The 24,031-nt window shown below is 45.6% G+C and overlaps 1 protein-coding gene across 4 annotated transcripts; it reads left to right on the top strand.

The window, feature by feature from the left end:
* Window positions 1–205: 205 nt before the first annotated feature.
* On the top strand, window positions 206–24,019 carry pacsin2 (protein kinase C and casein kinase substrate in neurons 2). 4 transcript variants are annotated; one of them, XM_067254160.1, is made up of 12 exons: window positions 206–349; window positions 8,422–8,505; window positions 8,953–9,109; window positions 9,465–9,700; window positions 12,461–12,616; window positions 12,898–13,073; window positions 13,366–13,486; window positions 14,593–14,640; window positions 15,780–15,898; window positions 19,716–19,862; window positions 21,061–21,248; window positions 21,862–24,019. In XM_067254160.1, exons 2-12 carry the CDS (start codon window positions 8,449–8,451, stop codon window positions 21,972–21,974), a joined length of 1,518 nt encoding a protein of 505 aa, XP_067110261.1. In that variant the 5' UTR covers window positions 206–349; window positions 8,422–8,448; the 3' UTR covers window positions 21,975–24,019. The 4 variants fall into 4 exon arrangements, with proteins under 4 accessions (XP_067110261.1, XP_067110263.1, XP_067110262.1 ...); XM_067254162.1 differs by lacking the exon at window positions 19,716–19,862; XM_067254161.1 differs by lacking the exon at window positions 14,593–14,640.
* The last annotated feature ends 12 nt before the right edge of the window (window positions 24,020–24,031 follow it).

Consider the following 24,031-nt stretch of genomic DNA (forward strand, 5'->3'; position numbering starts at 1 on the left):
TAGTCCGATTAATATTATAAAAAGTGGACATGAATGCATTATTACAAAATGTGGGAAAAAGTTTGCGATTGAAATGTCAATTGCGTCCATGATTAGGCATATAAAAGTCTGTGTCACTTATCAGTCTACGTGTAATCGATAAGGGGTTGAAAGTAACTTTTTCCATCACGTTACTTAGTTTTGGGGATATGACGTCAGAGAGGCGCGCCTCCCCTCAGTCAACCGACCGTGGTGCAGTCCTGCTGCTCTGAAAAAACGAAGGATTTCACCAAGGCTTTTAACCTCATCATTTAACCTCATCATTTAACACCTTCTGTCAAGACCGACAAGAGAAGCTAACCTCTAAAAGGTGGGGTAAAAGTTTAAGTACTTACATTTCGGCCATAAACTGATAATACATTTTTTCTCATCCAATATAGTGCAGACTGGATAGCACTGCAAATGTCTAACTTAGCGCAACTCTAGCTAGCTACTACAACAACTTGGTAAATAGTCATGAGTTGCATTAAAGTTTTCTTTTGCGATCTAGCCAGCCTTGAAAACTTACTTGCTGTTGTTTTCGTGAGTTACTAGACCGTGTGTGTTAGTAGTGTTATGTACACTACCCATGACTGAGTCGTCAGAATCAGCATGTTAGCATCTAACACCGGTTTGTCTGATTGTATTGAAGTAGCTCAACTACTGTACTACACTGTCACTAAAAGTTCAAGTTAATAGGTGTTACGGTACCACTAGCAAATCATCAACTGGTGTTACATAATTAGCCAAATTCAGTAGGACTACAACCCGATCAACGAAGAGTATGCTTGATTCTAAGCTTCGTGAATCAATCAGGTCGATATAATGACCAACTGTCCTGTATTCAGACCCACAGCACAAGTCTTTATGGTCGAAGGACCTGTGCAATTTACCCAAAAAGTTGTTAATTTGGGCCAAACTAAGTACGTGATTGCATTCCAGTTTCACTCTAGTCTATTTTTAATGCAGTATCGCAGTGTTTTCCTTGACTGATCAAGGGCGGGGCACATTTCACAAGAACTCCGCATATCATAGCTGTCGTGATGTCCTGTAATTCTATGTGGTATTGCATTGTGGTTAAAATGTTGTCTCAAAAGAACGTTGAATTCGAATGACATGTTGTTCTGTTTCACTTGCACACAAAAAATCATTTACATATTTATGCTCAGCCAAAGTCAGATTGCAGTGTTCCTGCCGACACTTACCCATGAGTGCCAGCAAAACATTGTATTTTGGCTGCACCATATTTGTGTGCAGGCATAATTTCAACAGTCAGTCATTTGCTGAGCTGCAATCAGTGTATGAAAGAACAAGAGGATATCATATGAAATGGCTCACATTTAAGTTGTCCTTTAAAACAACAATTCACAACATTAATATTGAATGCTCTTACAGACTTCCTTCAACAAATCTTAAGCTGGTCAGCCAATCCTTGAGCAATCATTAAATTAAGTGCAACTGCAGACTTTATTTAAATAGTAGTCTTTCTCCTGAGGACACTGTTATCAGGAAGATAAAGGGAAGTTAAAGCATGACGAATATGAAGGCACATGGTTGTGGGTTGTATTGTTGGGGTGAGAGAGTAGTGAAAGCTTAGTGCTGTCTTCAGGGATCTATGGAAAGAAGATGTAGAGAGCAACTCACTATTACACTCCAAGGTAATACAGAGCTGATGTTTTGAAGTTCTGTGCTTTGTGTTTCTCTGGCTAATCAAATGCAAAAGCCTCCATAGAGAGCTCTATTTGTTCTGTTGTAATCCCCCCTCCCTCTCCCCAACACACACCTTAGGCTCATTATGTAACCCGGGGGTTCCGCTGGAAACCTGGAAGAAAATTATCCTGCGATGTCATGATCCCCCCCCCCCCGTTCCCTGTCACGTAATGCAGCGTTTCGCCCCATTATGTTGCTAACCCTCCGTTGGCACCATGGATGGAAAATGCCCAAAGGAGTTGGAACAAACTCTATTGTTCGACACCATCAAAAGACCAAGGGCTTTTTTGGGTAAGGCCAACTTTGGAACGAGGTGGCCGTTTTAGAAGTTGAGAAGCCACAGCTGACCCCGAGTGTTGACGGAGGAGTTTGAGCGAAGCTTTGGGGCTCCACGTTCCTTAGCCATATGAGGCTTCAGTGCCTCACAGGTTTCTATCTAGGATCGATGGATAGACTCTCTGTAGAGCAGCCCATCCAGTCACTGTGAGATCAACGGTCACGCTGTTGACCAACCAAATGCTGAACGGACAAAAGTGCGTCCAAAGTCACCGTTTTCCCCTTCGTTTGGACTATACCCGTTAGAATATTTATAGTATTCGGCTTGGCTACCCTGCATTTAGCAGCTGTTGTCTATTTTCAAAGAGATGTCATTCATATTTAGGCCTAACCTTTTTGCCAAAAGTAGGGAATGGAGAGAAATAATGTTTGAAAAGGTATTTTTTAATAGTATTAGTTTCAATGACAGGAAAATAATGTTTCTTTTTCCTTTCCGGGAAGCTTGCTGTTTATGTAAGAGTACCCAACTCTTTGTTTTTTGTTCCCATGACAGCAAATATAAATAGTTTTATGAGGAAACAGTACATTATTGAGCTAGTGGCCTACTCCTCAGTTGAGTCAAGAAAGTTTATGGTTTCAAATGGTTTCTTAACCTAACATTTGGCATGTTAAGCAATATGGACCGGGGCAAAGCAACAGGAATTTGTTCTCCGTGCATTTTTCATGAAACACTTCCTGCTTAAATGAGCTTCTAGTTGGACTAAACTGAACCTGGAATGTCATTAAAGTTACCTGTGATGTTAGCTACAAAACTGTGTTTTAGCCCAGTGGCTAGCGTTGGACCTTCCACTGTATGAGACCTCTGTGTTCCTGTTTTTGCTCTCCGACAGCAGAGCGACTTGTCCCTCTGCTTTATAATAATAGAGGAAGTCATCTTTTCCTTGTCACCCAAACCCTCATGTAACTGGAGGGTTGGCACAGTGAGTCAGATCGGGTGAGAAGTGTCTTTATTTCTTGGGTAGTGATATGTGAAACAGCAGCAAGAGGACTGTTGTCGGTACAACTCAACGGACTTCTCTTAGGAGCGGCTCGTCCGCTAGCGCTCGTCCTGTGCCCTGTATCGGTCTACGGTGTGGGGGAAGATCAGGGGGAGGCACGGCTTTGTGGCTGCTTCAAAGTGCCGTGTGTCCGTGTCTCCCCGAGGTGAACTCCACTTCAGGAAGAGACTTGGCAGGGAAGTGGCATGCTGCTGAACACGCACGCACGCACACACGGACGACTCCTCACTTTTCGCGAGCCACTTTCTTAAAAGTGGCTCGCCAGATCTCCCGCACTCTGGCACGCGCGCGCACACGCACAGACGCGCTCGTTGACTTGCGTCCGTTTCTTCTTTTTCACAGTTTTCTCCCCTCCCCTCACTTCATACGTCAAAACACACACACACACACACACAGCCGGAGGGGACAAGCGTGCTTATGCCTGTCAGCCCCCTATGAGCTCAGTCGGTCGTGGCTGTAGAGCACATCGACATGGTGACGGCAGCCATTGTTCCTCTGGAGTCTACAGAGGACACACCTGAAGCAGTGGATAGGCCGGTGAGGCATGAAGATGTGTGTGTGCCCCCCCCCTCGCAGTCCCTTCTCACAGAACTGCTGTGTATGGGCATGTGTGGGAGTCTGGCTCCACGTCCTGTCCGTCCCATGTCCCCCCCCCCCCCATCTCACACACACACACACACACAGCAGTATCATGAGGAGTAGCTTAGAGTACTACTGTAAATAGAAGCCCCCCCCCCCTTATTCTCGCTGTTCAGTTTGGTTTTCTGTAACAGCGATGAATCGGGTTCGAGCCAGTGAATGATTCTCTTGTTCTACGTTTCTAACGTCTTCACTCATCGCAGATACACACACACGCGCCTCCATTTTTTGTGAGGTTAGGCAAGTGGAGTTTCTCTGTGCGTGTGTGTGTGTGTGCTGTGTCATGACTCAAGACTCCCTGTGTCAGTGCACACACAGTGCTGCTCATGTGCTTTTAATCACTGCAAGCAATGCCTATTCTCTCTCTCTCTCTCTCTCTCTCTCTCCTCAATGGTGTACTTTGCTCCTCACCTTTCCTCCTCTCACATCTTTTCTTCTTCCTTCTTCTTATAGTCCCCCCCCCCCACACTCAATCAGACGAAAGTAATTCCTCCACACTCTTTCCTTCCCCATCCCTCTCTCCTCAGTCTCAACCTCTCTTTCTTCCCATCCACGACTCAATTTCTCTCCCTTTCTCACCTCTCCCTTCGTCTCCCCCTCGCCCGCCCGCCCGCCCGCCCCCCTAGTGTGGCCCTCGGGCCAAGAGTCGCCCGTCAACACTTTGCATCGCAGGACTAAAACGGACGCCATTTCCGTTTGTTTTGCAATTTATTTGCATGGTTCTTGTTCTCCGTTTGTCGTTACTGTTAGTTGGGTAGGACATGTCTGGGTAGGACATGTCTGGGTAGGACATGTCTGGGTAGGACATGTCTGGGAAGGACATGTCTGGGTAGGACATGTCTGGGTAGGACATGTCTGGGTAGGACATGTCTGGGAAGGACATGTCTGGGAAGGACATGTCTGGGAAGGACATGTCTGGGTAGGACATGTCTGGGTAGGACATGTCTGGGTAGGACATGTCTGGGTAGGACATGTCTGGGTAGGACATGTCTGGGTAGGACATGTCTGTGTAGGACATCTCTGTGTAGGACATGTCTGTGTAGGACATGTCTGGGTAGGACATGTCTGGGTAGGACATGTCTGGGTAGGACATCTCTGTGTAGGACATCTCTGGGTAGGACATCTCTGTGTAGGACATCTCTGGTCTGAGCACCCTGTACTCCTCAGTCTGGACAGGCACTGTAGCTAACCCGTGGCGCTGTACATGCGACAGGTACTGTAAGACTTAGACCAGGCCTGACTACCCCTCAACGTGCTAGTGCTACACACAGACACACACTCAACCCTTGTGTCACTGGTATGCCCGTGTTAATGGCCATTGAGTATGACTCGAGGATATGTTGGCTACAGCTCCACCGAGGGTTGAGCACGCACTCACACAGGAACACAGCCAGCTCATAGGGCCTCCATTTGTTCAGCTTATCAACGACTCTGGCCTGAACTTCAGTCTAGTGCACGCCGCATTCCAATGCGCTCGGTACATATTTAAAGCTGCGTTTCGCCCACAGGCGAAGCCGTACACACCACAGAGCTGTTACCTAAACCTTTCCTCGTTTAGACAACAGGTGACGTATTTTTGTCGTTGTTGAGGAAGTCAAAACATTTACATTATTTGTGTGCGTGTTTTATTTAGTGTAGGCTGGTAGTCTTCCCAGACTGATGGACTGAGTGGACTTAAGACCCATAGTCCAGGCCAGCATCCAGCTCTGGGCCAGGTCATGCGGTTCAGTTTGCGTGAGGAAATCCTGGAGGTTGAAAGAAATGATGCCTCAGCGTCCCTCTCAGTTTAAGACCCGGAGACACAAACACACACACACACACACAGGATACACACCTTTTGTTGTAGCTCCCAGTCCCAGCTTTCTTCCTCTTCTGTTCTGGTTCCTGTATGTTGAGTTTGCCGTGAACGAGCGAATTTGACGTGGATTCATATTGGCCTCGGTTCATGCTGCAGAAGCACCTGCTAACTCAGGGACTCGTCTGAAGACTTTCTTTCTCTGAAGGCGTGTGTCTAAATGTGGGTCTGCTCAGAGTAGATTGTGAACCATTTATTACGCCGAGCGACCTTCTTGCGTTTAGCGAGAAACATCCCGTTTGTTCAGTTTTTGGCTTTGAGTTATCCCAGTGAGAGATGATGGAGAGATGATGGATAGGGACAGCTGAGAGAGCGAGAGAGAGAGATAAAAGAGGGAGAGAGACAGAGAGAGGGAGACAGAGGGAGAGAGAATGACTACTTAATCCTCGGCGATATAAACCAGCTCGATGTCAATGACTGCGCCGGTAGAAAATGGGCCATGGGTTTTCTAAAGCCTTCTCTGGATGAGGTGTGTATGGGCCGGGCCGAGGCCTGTTTCTTGGACTGTTGTTTCTCCGGGTGCTCAGAACCCAGTGAGCTGAGAGGAGCTGTGCACCATGCTGAGTCCCGAGTCTGCAGTGGAAAGTGCTGAGAGAAATGAAAGGAGACATATACACACACACACACACACACACACACCATCATCGATCTCTCATGAGTACTACAGGCTTTCCAAAGAGGATTACCCCTGATGGCACTTAAATCTAGAGGCAGCAGTATGTGTGTGTGGTTTGTGTGTGTGGTGTGGTGTGTGGTGTGTGTGTGTGTTTGAAAATTAAACACTTGTGTACCACCCTGTTCACAATACTAACCTCTGTCCAAGGACGACTGATGTTCAGGACACACAAACACACACATTGTCTAACCTCTCTAGGCTTATTTTCAGTGTTTCTCCAATGAGAAAGTCAAGCCAGTGCAGCAACATTGAAAGACGCAAATCCCCCTTCCCACGGCGTGGCTGGACCGAGACAGAGGATGGATGGATGAACGAGAGACGAATGAATGGAGCGAGCGAGTAAAGGAGAAAAGGATGGGGGGGGGGGGGGGGGGGGGGCGACACTTGGAAATGGAAGATAGCGGAAGGAGAGCAAGGTGGAGACGAACGGAGGAGAAGAAAAAGAGGGAGGAGAGTAGGGTAGGGTAGGAACGGAGAGAGGAGGAGGAGAGACTAACAGAGCTCTGTCTGTCGGTGGTGTTCCGCTGCGCCGCCCGCCCCGAAAGAGACGGAAGCTCCCCGCTGCGGGGGTGAGGACACACACACGCACGCACACACTCGGCCGGGGCCTCCTCTGCCAGCCTGCAACAACAGTGGTTTCTGTGTGTGCTATGTTGAACGCTGGCACGGTTCTGGAAACGGCTGAAGCCACCCCACCTGCTGTGGAGAGGATCAAGCCACGTCTCTCACACACACACTAACACACACACTTCTTCTACATTCCTCGCAAACTAGAAGTGTTTTCTCTCATTTTTGGGATCGTTTCTTCTCACCTACCAGCACCCTTCTCACTTTTCTTCCTGAAACTCACATACACACAGACACGACTGAGATGAGGCGTGGCAACGTTCCCAGTTCTGCATTTCTCTTGAAATGTCACTAAGGGAGAACAATGATAACGTTCTGGATGTTGTCTTCAAAGCTTTCAGATGGTTGGAAGAAAACGTCAACATTACCACAGCCAATGCTGTGGCTAAGTCAGGCTAACTTCTGTTTGTGATATAAAACAAGTGTTTGTGTGGGAGAAGGAGTGCTTGCTGTTTATCATGTGATGGCGGTGAAGCGAAACCTCTCTCGTTGAGCTGTCTGGTCGATAAGGGATTTTTGATTCATCACAGCAAGTCACTTGCATACCTACATTCTTTGTCTCTGTCTCTTGCTCTCTCCTTGGTCTGTGTGTGACAGCATCGGAGGCGACGGTTGTCCATGAAATCTTTCTTTCTCCTTTCTTTGAATTGCCCCCCTCATCTCTTTTCTCCTCGCATTCTCTTCCCATCTATTGTTCACCCATGGCTTTCCTGTGTTGGTATTTGAGGACGAGAATAGTTTTTTCCTCCAGTGTCAGTGCTACTGAGGAGGGTGAGGGCAGGTGGGGGGTTAAGGAGTATACTGCAGAAAGTTTTGAGAAGCATCGCCTCAAAGCATCCTCTGTGACTTAAATTGGTGTGCTGCCCTCACAGTATCTGCGTATCAGTGGCAGCGTATTGAGTCCAACCCTCAAATACTCGGCAGTTATCTTGTGATATTTTTTTTCCCCAACTGTATTTCTAAGGCAGAGGAGAGGTTCCGTGATTGGACAGGGGTTTTCCATCACGAGGCCAGGTGCGTTGGCATGACCGTATTTGGGCGTCTGCTCCTCCCCCTTCCAGAAAGTTCCGGGAGAGCCTTCTGTCATGTATTGGCCTGTTGTCTGTTCATCTTTACGGCTCTTCCACATATCTCTCTCTCTTCCTCTGCACTTCATTCCCTTCCTATTCTTCATCCCTTCTTCAAGGATGAAGGCTGAGGTCCGGTTCTCTCTCCCTCTCTGACCTGAGACCCTCTGTCAGTTGTCAAACAGAAGAGAGAGAGTGTGTATTTGTGTGTGTCTCACACTTAGTTTTCAACTTCTCCACGCACATGTTGATATGACAGACTGGTGTGCTTCTGCATGGGCTCCTTGCTGCCATTCAGCTTAGAAACTCAACACCAGCACTCTATAACAGGACACTAGAACAGTATACCAGAGCAGTACTCTCGAACACGCCACACATCATTACTGAACATCCACACAAATTAGTGTGTTTATGGACTGGAATTCGATTATGTGCGGCTTCCTCAATTTGATGGACCCTGTTCTAATGAGTGTGTGTGTGTGTGTGTGTATCCAGGCCCTGAGGACTGAGAGGGCTGCAGCCATGTCAGGCTCCTACGACGACTCCATGATCGATGTCTCCAGCGACAGCTTCTGGGAGGTGAGACATGCACACCACTCACACAGACAGACCCAGACCCTCCACCACAATAACAGACAATAGTATGTAAACACGCATGACATCAAGTACATTAAATATAGAAGCCAGGGGGTGGGGAAACCTCCCATCATCAAGGGCCATTTCAGTCTTCATAACATCCCTCAAGGGCCACGCTGAATATTGAAGGGTGGGGCTGGGTGCTAGGGGGCTATGCGGCTTTTCAATCTCTCACCTGATTCGTATTATTGTATATTATTTCCCTTTATCGTAGCAAAACAAAGCTATTGCTGTCTAGATAATTTTGTTGTATTTATAAATCGCACCCCGGGACAAATCAAGCTGTCTTGGGGCCGCCGGACATCTCTCATTCCTGATATAAGGGGTACGTAGGGAACACACTCATGCATGCGTGCACACTGACTACTCCCCCCCCCCCCCCCCCCCCAGGTGGGGAACTACAAGAGGACGGTGAAGCGCGTGGACGACGGCAACCGCCTGTGTAACGACCTGATGAACTGCCTCCACGAGCGCGCCCGCATTGAGAAGTCCTACGCCCAGCAGCTGACAGAGTGGTCCAAGCGCTGGAGGCAGCTGATCGAGAAAGGTGCAACACGCACACACACACACTCACACAGACCCTTTTGTCTGACTGGATGATGTGAAAGGGGAATTGGGGGTTCAGTGAATTGAAGCCAGCGGCTACCTGCTTCTGGTTTCATTGGTGTGTGTTTGTGTGTGTGTGTGTGTGTGTGACAAAGTCCTACCGTGCTCGCCTTTTAGTGTTTCTGTGTATGTGCGTTTCCTATGACATCATCACCAGCTCTGTCCAGTAATACAAGCAGGAGGGGCTCTCGATGGCTGTATGTGTCCACATTCGTGCACGTGTGTGTGTGTGTATGTTATTGGCTGAATATTTATAAAATTACACTGTGTGTGTGTGTGTGTGTGTGTGTCGTCAGGCCCTCAGTACGGCACCCTGGAGCGGGCGTGGGGGGCTCTGTGTACGGAGGCGGAGAAGGTGAGCGAGCTGCATATGGAGGTGAAGGCAGCTCTGATGGGGGAGGACTTTGAGAAGCTGAAGAACTGGCAGAGGGACGCCTTCCACAAGCAGATGATCGGGGGCTTCAAGGAGACCAAGGAGGCCGAGGACTGCTTCCGCAAGGCGCAGAAACCCTGGGCCAAGAAACTCAAAGAGGTGGGTCCGTCCGTCTGTCCCTCCATCTGTATGTCTGTTCCTCCACCCACCCGTCTGTCTACCCACCCGTCTGTCTACCCACCCGTCTGTCTATCCACCCGTCTGTCTATCCACCCGTCTGTCTATCCACCCGTCTGTCGTGACTCCTCACCACTGGAGGTTGTTAGGTCCCTGGCTAAGCTAGCAGCAAACGGACACCCTCCCAGAATCCCAGTTTCAGCACAGCCTTTTCCCATCAATGGGAAACCGTGGTATGTAATCTTCCCAGGCACAGAAGCTGACTGAGAGAGTGGTGGCCATTTTGTGTCAAACAGAGCCCAGTTTAACTGTTGAGATGACATATATACTGTTTATACAGACAGAAGCAGACAGACAGACACACACACACACACTGTGACTTCCAACCCAGAAGGTTAAAACACAGATTTCTTCTTGGGTCGCCTGTTTACAGGACAGGGTTCACCTTTCCTGTGTGTGTGTGTGTGTGTGCACGCATTTTTGTGTGTGGCATTTCTCATTTAGTGACTTCCTGGCTTTCCGCCAGTTCCTGTATCTGTGATGTCACAATGAGTGATTTCCTGACCATGTGATTGTGCAGTGTCAGAAGGGTAGCCAACAAATCAGTCCAGTTATGTGGAAAAGCTAGTCTAGTTCATGAACAGAGAGTAGAGAGACTGGCTGGACGAGTGGAGATAAAGAGAGGGATGAGAGATTGGAGGGAGAGAAAGACAGTAAGGAGAACTTCAAGGGGAATGAAGAGGGGTGTTAAGAGTATGAAAGTGGAGATGTCAAACAGAGGTGGTTTTGTACCAGAGAAAGGACTATCAGATCATGTGCTGTGCCCTTCTTACAGCACACACACACAAACAGCAGCTGCCCACTCTTATCAAATTAGAGGTGGCCTGTTCGTTTCCCGTGTGCTCTGACAGACTTCCCTTTGCACTATATCCGAGACAGTAGAAGTGTGTAGGACTGCACTCATAAGAATGTGTTGACTTGTTACCAAGATGGGAATTTGAATGCTTGTTGTGCTTCAGGGATAGTAAAAAGATAACATGAGCAGTTTCTGTAATTAGGGTTTCTCCGGTAGGAGGGAACCTATTGTTTTTGTTAGTATTCCTATTATTATTAGGGTTCCTCCGGTAGGAGGGAACCTTTTGTTTTTGTTAGTATTCCTATTATTATTAGGGTTCTTCCGGTAGGAGGGAACCTATGGTTTTTGTTAGTATTCAACAACAAAAAATCTCCATGAAATGGCTCAATAGCTAAAAAAGTTCTTGACCCAATGTTTTCAAATTTGGCCCAGTGATACAACAGGTCGCTCACTACTCCCAGACCGCTAATGGCCCATGTACGCCCATAGGTGACGCTATAAGCCACCCCCAAAGTCTACGTGATTTCCCCAGTGCCCCATTACTCCAAAATGCCTGAAAATTGGTATACATGCCTTATTTCTCATAGGGAACAAAGAAGCCTCAAGGACCCATAAGGTCTGCCATGATAGATTTATCTGTACTGTCCAAATTTGGTACAACCTTCAAAACCATTCTCCTCATGAACCATAGATCCAATTGACTTGAGATGTGTTACAGATGTGTAGAATACATGTCTTTATATAGGGTGAAATGGAATAAGAATGGAACAAAATGGCTGAAAGGGGTGTATTTATGTAAATGTGCACATTTCCTCAATAACTTTGTGTCAATAAATCAAACATAATTTTGACTTATGGTTTTTCAAACCTAATAGGGTTTAAGATGACATCACTCTGAAGTACCATAAACAATTTTACCTTGGTATGTAAAAATATGATTGAATTGGAGCTGTTTAAACTTTAGCTGAATCGAACAACGCTTACCACAGGAGAAACATCTTACTTTTTTATACAGTAACTGACCATTACAATATCCAACACTGAGAATAGCTCAATAGGCTGAGACAGTGTACTGTAAAGTGCAAGGTCATAGGTTAAAATCCAGCCAGTCTTTGACCCTGTCATCATTTTGTTTATCTGTTTAGTTAAACAGGATGACATCATTCTGAAGTACCATAAACAATTTTACCTTGGTATGTCAAAATATGATTGAATTACAGCTGCTTAAACTTTGTCCCAAAACTGACCAAAGCTATTACTCAGCCTTTTTTATAAACTCAACAGTTGAGGTGTAGCAGAGAGGATAGAGAGGCTGACTTGCAACCACATGCTCTTGAGTTTGAATCTCCATTGTCGTTTGCCAAACATGAAGTCATTTTGCTCTCTTGTTGTCCAACTCTTGACCTTCTACAATGTACATTTGTATAATATTTTGCCATTTTGCGGAGGAACCCGCATCGCTGCTTGCAGAAATATTTATTTTATACATGTATAAAAGGCTTGTGTAGCTTTCTCTCACTATTAATAACACAGTACAGAATCTGTATTGTTACAAAAGCTATATTTTCCGACACAGACATTTTTATTTACTAAATCAGTGAGCAGCTAGCTAGCTCATATACAAGCTAGCCAGTTTAAGGGCCCTAAACTAAACCTTGCTCCTTCACTAGCATCCAGATCTCACAAAAAAAAGTATAATATTGGACAATCCAAAACCAGGGCCAGTTTCTTTCGGTAGAATAAAAATAAAAATGCTGTCCGTTTTTTCACATGGGAAATCATGTTTACCGCAAATGTGTGGTGTCTGACAAACTAGTTCCAGTGTTACTTTATTTTGAGCGTGGGGCCTGGACCTTCACCTAGCGGGTTTGTGTGTGTGTGCACAGGTGGACACCACCAAGAAGACCTACCACACGGCCTGTAAGGAGGAGAAGCTGGCCACCAGCCGGGAGAACAACAGCAAGCTGGAGAACAACAACAACCCAGAGCTTCAGAAGAAGCTGCAGGATAAGGTGGAGAAATGTGAGCAGGAGGTGCAGAAGGTAAAGAGGCGTGTTTGTGTGTGTGTGTGTGTGTGTGTGTGTAGAGAGAGGACATAGTGTGTGTATAGGAAGGGCATAGTGTGTGTGTGTGTGTGTGTGTATAGAGAATGTGTGTGTGTGTGTGTGTGTAGAGAGGACATGGTGAGAGTGTGTGTGTAGAGACGACATGGTGAGAGTGTGTGTGTAGAGACGACATTGTGTGTGTGTGTGTATAGGACATAGTGTGTGTGTGTGTGAGCGCGTGTGTACATACCCCTAACTGTCCCCCTGTCCCCGGCCAGTCTAAGGAGCGCTATGAGAAGTCTCTGGAGGAGCTGGACAAGGTTACTCCTCAGTACATGGAGAACATGGAGCAGGTGTTTGAGCAGTGGCAGCAGTTTGAAGATAAGCGGCTCTGCTTCTTCAAAGAGCTGCTGCTGGAGGTTAAACAGCACCTGGACCTCTCAACCAATCACAAGTGAGACGCCCTCACACCGCCCACCTATCACGTCACACGTCGCGCCCGCCCCAGATTTACAGCGAAGCGTATTTCCACTAATATATTGTATGTGTGTATATATATGTGTGTATGTATGTAATCAAATCAAATTAACAATCAGCCAACAGAAATGTAATGAATCTGAATTCACATACTAAAATAAATAATTCACATACCAAAACACACACCCGCTAAGCCCACAGGCCTGACTGGGCACACACAGGCCTGACTGGGCCCAGGTGATGGTGACGTTCCTCCTCTCCCCCTTCAGATTCCAGACGGTCTACCACACGTTGGAAGACACCATCTCCGCCGCCGACGCTGAGGAAGACCTGAAGTGGTTCCGGTCCAATCACGGTCCAGGCATGCCCATGAACTGGCCCCAGTTTGAGGTACAGATGGAGGGAGCGAGGTTAGGAGAGAGGGGAGGTGAAGGGTGTAACCGTGGGTAACCAGACATGGCCGTGAACAAGTAGTGTGTTGGGATGGGGGGACGTCGAGGGGGAAGGAGGGATTGAGAGAATGTTTGGGAGCGCGGTTATGACAATTATTCCTAAATACACGAGAGGGGGAGAGAAACGAGGGAGGAATGAAGGGAGGAGGAGGAAGAGAAAATGAAGCAGGAGAGACGGATGCAGATTGTGTCTGGTGAGTGGCGGGTTAGGGAAAGCAAGGGATTATGTCATTTCACCCAAAAAGGAGAGAGAGGGAGAAAGTGCTAAAGAGAAAGATGAAGTAAGAGAGCATGTAAAATAATGCAAATGTTGAGATTTATCGTTCTTTGGGAAACCACCACTGAGGTGATATTCTTCCAAACTTCTTGTTCCACTTCTTCAGTGTTTTGTCGCCATCTGGTATTGGCTTATGTAGTTTGAAGGGTTATGACTGATGGTGCCACACAAGACACTATTGTTCTCTGAGTGAGTGTGTTCTCTCTGTAGACCAGGACACACACACTCATCACGGACGCTCCCTCTCTCATATAGACATTAACACACACTCACACTTGTACATCGTACATCTCTCAAACGTGCGCACACACGCATATGTACACTACACACGTATACTGTATATGACACACACACACACACACGTAGAACCTGTTTAAGTTTACGGTAAAACTCATCTATGCACAGACCGTTTGCATATACATGTCCCCCAGAAACCCTTGTGAATGTCAAAACACACCTTTCATTCTCATATCTTAGGGTTCTGTTGGCTTCATCCCCAGCTGTTGTGTGTCAGCCGTTCTGCAAAACAGGAATATTTTCTTTCCAAATATCTTTTCCCACCAATCTTTTTTCCCCCAGTCATCTTTTCACACCTTCTGTTCCTTTGTAAGCTGTGTTCTGAAAGCAGTAAAAGCAACCTGTTTAAGTTGTACATAAACCACAACTAACACTTATTATTTAAATCACAGTTTTAAATAATATATATATATATATATATATTTTTTTTTTGGTTTTCTCCTCACTAACCCCACCCCCCTTTTTGACAGAATGTGGACCGCTCCAAATCCCGCTTCCATAAGAGAAGGTCCATTGTAGTGAGTTGTGCATGGATGGACTGTTCTATCACTGCGTTGAGGTGTGGGGGGTTTGTGTGTGCGAGGCGTGTATTTTGTGTTCAACTTTAAACCCTCAACTCAGGATTGCCCTCCTCAAATTCATACCGGCAGAACTAAGGGAACACATGTGCACACTCACACACACACGCACACAACAAGGCTCTTTCTTGTTGACCAATCAGGTGGGGGGGTTCCCCCTCCCTCATGCCCACAGGCTTTGAGGCGGGATGTGAACATGGGTTTTCTGTAACGTCTGGATCTCATGAAGCTCTCTGGTCATAGCTCACTTACGTCCCTGTCCCCCTTCGGAACGTTCCCCCCCCCCCCCCACGGTGACCTCTGTGTGAACCTTGCCCCGCAGCGAGTCACGTTGAGACCCACGTGACCTTGCCACGTCACTGACCTTCTGAGTCACCAGTCAGGCTAGCGGCCACCAAAAGGAGAGAGTGAGAGACAGTGAGAGAGGCTGTGACATATTGTACTGTCAAAAAGGGATTCAGCGAACTCAAAAGGTAAAATGCCCCATATTAGACTGAAAGGGAAATTTCGAAAGGCAGATCTGTTCAAACGCTCTGACTCAGCGAAAGCCAGCTGTCCTGCCTAACACAAGACGCTCGAATGGGACGTTATCAAGCTTATAATACTATGCTTTTACACGTCAAGCCCGCCAAAGTCTATCACGTTTTTGTCGGGGGGGACGGGGCGGGGGGGGACACACGTACGTGACAGACCTGCTGCCTCGCCTCGTGTCAGGGCTAGCTCTACCCTAACTGCAGCGTTTGGTGAAGGTGTCAAATGTTGCTCTTCCCTGTCTTTTGTCTGCATGGTGATGGAACAAACACTCACACACACACGCACACATTGAGTTTACGATTCGCTCACTATGCTATCATTCCACTGCCTGGTTGAAGCTTGAGAAGTCTTTGGTTAGAGATGGTGGGTGAATTTGGTTGGTTGCTCGAGGCATCCATTTCTGGAATGTGTTCTTGGTGTCAGTGAGTGCAGTGCAATTGACATGCCTGTATAGATGAGCATAACAAGCCTGTATCCAGAAAAGCTCACTTTTTAGTAGACTACAAAAACATTTAATGAGCCTGGTTTGTGTGTGTGTGTAACAGGATTGGTCCATAGACCTGAATCGCAGCCTGAGCCGACGAGAGAAGAAGAAGCCCACTGATGGGGTCACACTGATGGGCATCAGCCAGACCGGAGAGCAGCAGGCTAAGAGCAGCAGCAGGTAACCACACACAAACGCACACACTCCTGCACACACACCTGCTCAATCCTGCACACACACACATACACTTACTCCTGCCCCCATGCTCCTGCAAGCACACACTCACTCTCCTACATACACACACACACATCTCACATCTTCTGTAAAGCTGCAGTTCATATCCAGGCATGCAAACTCCTCACCTTTAGGAAACCGAAATGGGTAACTTGCGTGATTCGTGCAGATCCGAATGGAGGGGAGGGGGGGGGGGGGGGGGGGGTGCTTGGCCAACACAGCATTTTACCCGTGCTTCGCAACTTTACAACTGGCTCTGGAACCAATCGTCACTCCTAATGCCTAAACCTCACAGCCAATCAGAGGCAGAGTGGGGAGAGGTTTACAGACCCATCTTACATCATCTAGTAGAAACAATTTTAATACAATATAAAAAATTATGTCCGTTGGATTTGTGTTAGCTTTACAGTAAGTGATGCTTTTGACTTATAGAAAATAAAGTAGTTCAACAAAGGTAATCCCGTTTGTTTAATAGTTTTTTATGATGTATGCTATACAAAAAATGTCTTTATGGTTAAAAGAACATTACATTGTTTACAAGAGCACATATTCTACATAGATCTAGCCTCTTAATTTAGCTCTCAAAGTGCACCAGATTGATGCGTTTAACTTTTTAAATGTAATACATTTTCTTCCGGGGGACCCCCCCCCCCCATGTTTGCATGCCTGCATATCAGCTATACAAAAATCTACATGGCTGCTAAAGAGAGTCCTTAGATACGCACACACACGCACACAGTTTGAAAAACATATGAAGACAACAGGGCTAATGAAACAATGTAACCCAAACACACATAAAAACACTGACATACTCTTCTAACTTAAACATCCTCATGCGTCCTGGATCCTATAGCGGTCAGTCTTCTGCACACTGCCCCTCCCTCAGTCAGGAATTCTCTGAGAACTTTCCGAACGACGTCTCGCTCCAGAGCAGCTGCCACGGCAACCGTAAACATTTGGGGGAAAAGCTTTTCATCAGCTTTGACTTCCACCGGTTAAGCAAGTGCCAAAATAAATGTAGAAATATGGATGTTAATATTTCTGTGATGTGTCGATGATGGATGGTCACTGTGGGTCAGGGAAAGACAAAGTTTTCAAAGTTTTGCTGAGATAACCTGTTCAGTAAATGCATCATCACCCATCTGAGGTGATCAGGTGGCTTCAGTGCTGGTCTGGAACTAACACTAGCAAACTTGGGATCTCGGTAATAACAGTATCTAACTGCTAGAATCAGAAGTTTAAATGTGGCATTGGAATGAAAAAACTTGGGAACAATGGAAATTATTTTGTTCTTTTGAAATGCCAGCATTGTAGACGTTTTGATATTATTTTGGATACAATTGGCTCATTCAGTGTTGAGCCAATTGTACACATACAAACGTGTACAAATGTCTGTCTAGAAATGGTTTGATAATATTTCTGCAAACATCCATAGTACATCCTAGGCAACCTGGATTCAAAAGTATCAAATTGTGCAACTCTCAATGAGAGCGATAAGGATTTCTGGAGTTGAACCAGGTTGTTTGAGGAACTATTATGCGATTGTTGTCGGGTGGTATCTTTCCAACCTCTTGCATTCCACACCAGCTTTCTAATTAACGGTGCCCTTGTCATGTGGAGTGATTGGATGTTGGACACACTCCTCCCCCAGTTCATAATGAAAACATCAACCCTGTGTCCATGTGTATGTTTTTTGAGAGGGTAAAAAAAAAAAGTTAATCTGTGGAATGTGAGGAATGGAAACAAATTTGACCTTTGACCTCAGTAGGTTTGCGTTCCATCAGCTAGCTGCTCGGACCACATGGGGGTATGTTTGTCTGTCAATCCTACACATGCACTTCTGCTTGAGAGTAGCGTGTTTGTCCCTGGGCACATGATACAGCTTCCAGTGTCTACTTACAGGTGACAGTCAAGCAGCACAAAGGAATTTTTCCTGCGTTCAATTTTTTACGGCTAAACAAAGAACCAAATTTGTCAAATCAACATGCGTCTATGATTTGAAATGTAAAAAAAACAAAAAACGTTGGAAGTCGTCTCTTAGCCATAGTTTAACCTTATCTTTTTTCTGCATTCCAGTCCCAAACTCGCTCTCCTGGTTTCAACCAAACTGACAGTTCACCACCTCTTGAACCCTTACGTTATATATATTTGGAATAGAGAGGGAAAACATGGTCTGGCTGACAACTATTGTCTTTTGCATGGCGAACCGCTCAAATATTGACATCTCCTGAACAGTTTACATTTCGAGTTCCGTGTTTTGTTGGGAAACATCACTGAATTGGATTTGACGTATATATTTGGTGTGTATATTTGTTGCATAGGCCTATTTGTGCCAGGAAAACTAATGCTGACTTGACTGTTTAGGCACGTTTTAAGACTTTCTTATACAAATGTTTTTGTGCAATAAAATGGATTTGCTGACATTGTGCCAGCAAAAGTTGCATTACTCCCGAGCAAATGTTTGGTGTCGCAATTGATCGCGGGCCCCGGGGGGAGTGTCAACTCTGGGAGCGTTGTGTGACTCTGTCAATAAAGGCGTTCAGAGTTTGTCCACAGCACAGACATGTTGGCTGACTGATATGAAGCCATGGTGCCTCAGGGCAAATGTTTAAATGGACTGCATGGATATAGCGCGTTTTCTACCTTAGCAGCGCTCAAAGCGCTTTACATTTTGCCTCTCATTCACCCATTCATATTCACACTCGCACATACCGACGAGGGCGGGGCTGCCATGCAAGGCGCCGGCCGCCCCATCGGGAGCAACTTGGGGTTCGGAGTCTTGCTTGCTTCGGCACATGGGAGGAGTCGGGGATCGAACCGCCAAACTTACGATTAACGACCCTCTCTACCCCCTGAGCCACAGCCCCCCTAGGCCCAGGCTAACAGTCCCGTGAACACGAGGTGGACACTGATCTGAGCACAGCCAGGTGTTGTGTCTTCTGACTGTGGAGGTTCTAAGATCATCTAGAAATGCTGATTCTAGATCAGCTCCAACAGGACACCTAGAACCATACCTGGGGTTTTAAGAAAACAATGCCTTCAAGCCAAACTCTTCATATCTAGACAGCTAACCCTTTTTTTGGTTTTTTATTTTATTTTGGTTTTTACTTTCTTGCCTACCAGCATGGTTAAAGAGCAGCCTGACTCAAGTTGCACGTGAGACAGACGAATGCAGATGAATGTGTGTGAGTTCTCACCATGCTGTACGAATCGTCTGTTCCCTGGGGACAGGTTACACTCAGGCCCAACGCCCTCCATGCTGGTGTCTCTGCTCTAACACATGGCGTCTGATGTCATACTACTTCATATTGTCATAATCAGTGACGGCTACGGTGGTCTGTCAAGGATACTAAGTTTGGCTTTGTCCTGGTCCGGGTGTTGTGTTGATATGTCATCATGTCAGTATCATTGTCCTAATGTCTGTTGTTATCCCATGTCACAATTGATCCTATTAGTTTACATGGTTCAACCCACTGAGATCAAAATACCTAGTGCCCTCGGTCAAAAACCTACAAAGGCTTTAGAATGCTGTGTCATGGCAGCCATCTCGTTTAGGGGCTAAATTCCAACCTGAACATCTGAATAAAACGAGAGAGAGAAACACATTTGGACTCTTAGACAAATATCACTCCAATGTTCCATGTCTATGGTTTGACCCTCTGGCACAGTCCCAGACAGTGTGTGTCTGTACTCACTATATATATGTGTGTGTGTTTGTGTGTGTCACAACCATTCTCTTCCCCCGTGTTCCCGGTACTGTCAGCCTGACGGTGCCTGCTAGCACAGCGCCCGCGGGCTCCAACCCGTTTGAGGATGACGAGGATGGCGAGGAGGAGGAAGAGGCCACCGTAGAGGAGAGGACGTTGGACAACGGCAGTCCTCTGCTTGTCAAAAAAGAGGAAGGGAAAATGTTGGTGAACAGGAGCCCCCGGCACCCCGAAGTGCCAAAAGCACTGCCGTCTCTCTCCCTCTGCGTTTCTCTCTCTCCCTCCCTCTCTCTCCTTGCATTTTACAAATTCTATTTCCTCCTTTCTTTTCTCCCAGTTTCTCTTCTCTCTCTCTGTTTCTTTGTTGGGTGTTCACTCTGCATGGTTACTCACTCAGTGAACGAGCGCACAAGCCCAGTGTGTGCCTTCATCACTCCTAACTATGCAGAACCGTGTGTGTGTCCAAGTACATGCATGTATGTTCGCTGTTGTGTGCTTTCAGTCCAAAGTGTACATTGCAGTCAGAACTGATGTTAGCGAGGCACTCGATCAGGGAAACCATCCCGATTTCTCTAACCAAAATGTTTTATGTTCAATTCATAAAGGCACCAGATAGATACGTTTGAGAAATGTACAGTGGGTGTCATATCACTAAGTACGCCAATAGCTGCCTAGAATTTTTTGTTTTGTTGAGAAAGACAGAATATTTCATAGAGTAAGGAGCTGTATTTGATGTGTGCACAGGTCTGACTGCAATACAGCTATGAGTGTTTGTGTCTGTGTCTGTGTGTGTGTGTTGACGTGTGCTTGTTTCATATTTTCTCTGACTTGGCATAGCAAGTCCTGGATAGTATGTATCTACCTCTCTCTGGTGGTTCGAAGGTGGAAGTGCAACCATGCTTTTCTGGAACAGGCTGGCCTTGGTCTGACTTCCCTGACTACTCTGTATTTGTGTTTCCTCAGTGTTTCCATGCACATGTGTTGTCATTGTGTTGCCATGGCTTACATAGCGTGTTGTCTCATTGTGCCATCAAAGCAACTCACAAATCAATTTAGCCAAAATGGCTATGGTGAAACCACAGCTTGCCTCACCCAAAAAAATCCTAGTTGTTGGGCATGTTTGTTCTCCTCCAGATTTTCTGATTGGACGGAGAAAAGGGTGAAAGATACGCTGGCAGCTTGTTTGTATCCGGGCGGATTTGGAAATGCGTTTGGACCGTTTGTGTGTTTCCAACTGTACTTTACTTGGTGTCATTGTACGGTATTCCTTCTCACTCTTAACTTTTTGTTCCTGCTTCCTGCATGCTGGATCGTCCAATTGATGTCTGAGAAGGGCAAGATTGACACAAGTGTTTTCCTCCTCTCCCGCGCTCTGATTCGTTCTTTGGTGTGTCCTTCCAGCGCCAGCAGCATGGAAAAGACGCAGGATTGGTCAGACGAGGAGACGGGCGGGAACCCTTTCTCCACAGACACCAATGGTGACGGGAACCCGTTTGAGGAGGAGCCGACGTCCCCGCTGGTGTCGGTGCCGGTCCGAGCCCTGTACGACTACGAGGGGCAGGAGCAGGACGAGCTGAGCTTCAAAGCAGGTGTGTGTGTGTATGTGTGCGCTTTATCAGAGACGGGGGGCAGGAAGGGAGAGGGACAGAACAAGCCAATCGGATACCCCTCATCCCCACCACCACTACCACTGAAACGTTCTGAATCAGGACAGGGTAGAGATGATGGGGTGGGTGTTAGCGAACTGGGGAGTTTCATGTGACTTGTAATGAGCAGATCTGAATGCGGGAGTGATGTGGGGATCCCAACATGAGAGAGAGACTTTTTGGACCTGTGCTATGAGTGTTACTCGCCCCACCACTCATCCCCAGACCGCTCAAACAAGTCAATAGAATAAATAGAATCAAACTTTATCGTCCATGCAGGATGGACGTTTGTCGTCAGCATCCATTAAAAAGATCCTAGTGACAGAAAATCTCTATTTGCTAAATCAATTCTAAGTTAATACATTTACTCAAGAACAACCTGTGCCACTGCACTAGATACTGAGACAGTCTGTTTAAACATCAAGGTGGATGAGGAGGGTTTTTTGGGGGGGGGGCAGGGGTGAAGTCCCAAAGGGAGAATGATCAAGTGTGCCAGTTGAGAACAAGGGATGAATCAGTTCCCATCCTCCAACAAATGTCCCTCTGTGCACTACAGGGGAGGAGTTCATCAAGGTAGGAAACGAGGATGACCAGGGTTGGTGCAAAGGCCGTCTGAAGGGAGGGCAAGTAGGCCTCTACCCAGCCAACTACGTCGAAGACATCCAGTAACGCACGGGGATTCACCAGAAGAGAAGGAGGAACATGGATGAACAAAGAGGAGAGAGTAAATGGGTGTGGATTGTGAATTGAGCACAGCACCCCTGCCTGTCACTCTCACCCCCTTGTGGTAGAGACTGGACCTGCAACTGCTTTCTTTAGGATTGGGGCAGATGAGGGGTTGCAGATTAACGACGTCACCTCCAATAGCATTGGTCTCTCGATTTCTCCCGCTTATAGGTGATGTTTCACTCTGACCTTGTCATTGTGTCTTAAACGTCCATTCAAGCTGTTACAAAGCAAAAAGTGGTTTCATATGTTATCCTACAAAGTAACAATTTATATGTATAACTAATATGTGCTATACCAAGTGCAAAAATGTAGCACATTTGAATGCCATTCTAACAAGTCTTTGGAGCAAAAGGATAGGCAGACCCACTTGATTAGTTTTTTTCAGCGTTTCTGAGACCGCTTCCAATCGGTATCGCTTCATTGATTTTTGATTTATTAGAAAAATGGATAATGAACTGATTAAACCAATAAAAATTTGTACCTGTCCATAACTATACACAGTACAACCATGTTTGGTGTGTAAAGTTGGACTGTGGAAAAGTGTCCGAAAATAGGGTGAATGCATATTGGTGGTCTTTTGGTTTCTAGTGTTTTTGGAATGACCATTATTTAGGTAAAGTAGAATCATGTGTGAATTATATATTTTTTATACTGGAATCTACAAACTAATTTGGTCCTTTGCTTGATCCCAAAATTATAGGTATCAATTTTTTCCCCGTAAGTATCACCAGGTTAAAAACATCAAACTCCTACTTTTGGGGAGTCTTGACAAGTTATTTTTTAGTTAATTTTCTACCTTCTTTGGTGAAGTATAAGTGTGTGATGCCAATTCTCTTCATTACTCACAACTGTTTTACAATTTGTGCACCATGTCATTAGACGTCATCCAATTTCAATGCTTTGTTTTTAGTTGCCAGCTTGCCTCTACCCTCCTCCTTAATCTGATTGTACACTCACTGATTGTATCGGCTCACCTATTGATTGTACTTGTGTTTGCAGATTAACTTCAGTATCTGTGACACTCACCTCACTGAATAACTGTGCCTAATCCTGTACTCACTCAAATCACTTCACTTTCTCTTAGTGGCCTATGCGTCTTTGAATATCATTTGTTTGTTTTTTTGCTTTTTTGTTTTTCTAGTCTGAATGTTTTGGGGGTAAAAGGTTTCTCACTTGAATCTCAGAGCTTTATCCAAGCTTGCACTGGATGTCAAATGCGAAGTTTTGGAAGAATATTCTTCGGCCTCCTTTGAATACATTGTTACAAGTTATGCAATAATAAAACAAAGCTTGTATGATCTTTCACATGTGAAAGATTATAATGGGAGGAATTTTTGCATGTAAATAGAAAGACGTATGAACAAAGCATAAAGGAGGTTTTCATGCGGTTTTAGTTACAAATTGATGACTGTTAATTTATAATATGCCTTAAGAGCTTTTGTTGTTTTTGCTTGTTGGACAAAGGCTGTGATTCTAAAAATCCATTTGTACAATAATTGAATGTTTTATGGCAAGTGTCATGCTGTTTTGTTACATTTGTAAATATATATCTTATTCCCCCTATCTTATAGGGCCATATAGATCATTTATCAATAAGATGAAAATTATCTCCATGTTATTTTTCTTAAAATTATTTTAGCAAGTATGGGAGTTATTCATTCATACATTAACACAACACAAACCCTTTTAACTACCAGTTTATCAACTATTTCATAAGAGGAAATGTTCTTGACATATGAGTGTATGCTATAAATGAACTTATTACAGTGTCCTTACGGTTGATGTCCTGGAAATATGACCTTTATTAGATGCCTGTAGCCACTCGAGCAATAGAAAATGTGAGAAAACGTTTTGCCATGTGTTTCAGGACATGTTGTCAGTAAGACAATATACAAACAGAATATTTACTTGCACAATTTAGTTTGTAAATTTTAGTCAAAAACAGGAAATAAAAATATATTAAACACAAATATAAAAGATTCTAACAGCTGTTTTGT

This window comes from Osmerus mordax, chromosome 17, assembly GCF_038355195.1.
Source record: "Osmerus mordax isolate fOsmMor3 chromosome 17, fOsmMor3.pri, whole genome shotgun sequence".
Classification (NCBI taxonomy): Eukaryota; Metazoa; Chordata; class Actinopteri; order Osmeriformes; family Osmeridae; genus Osmerus; species Osmerus mordax.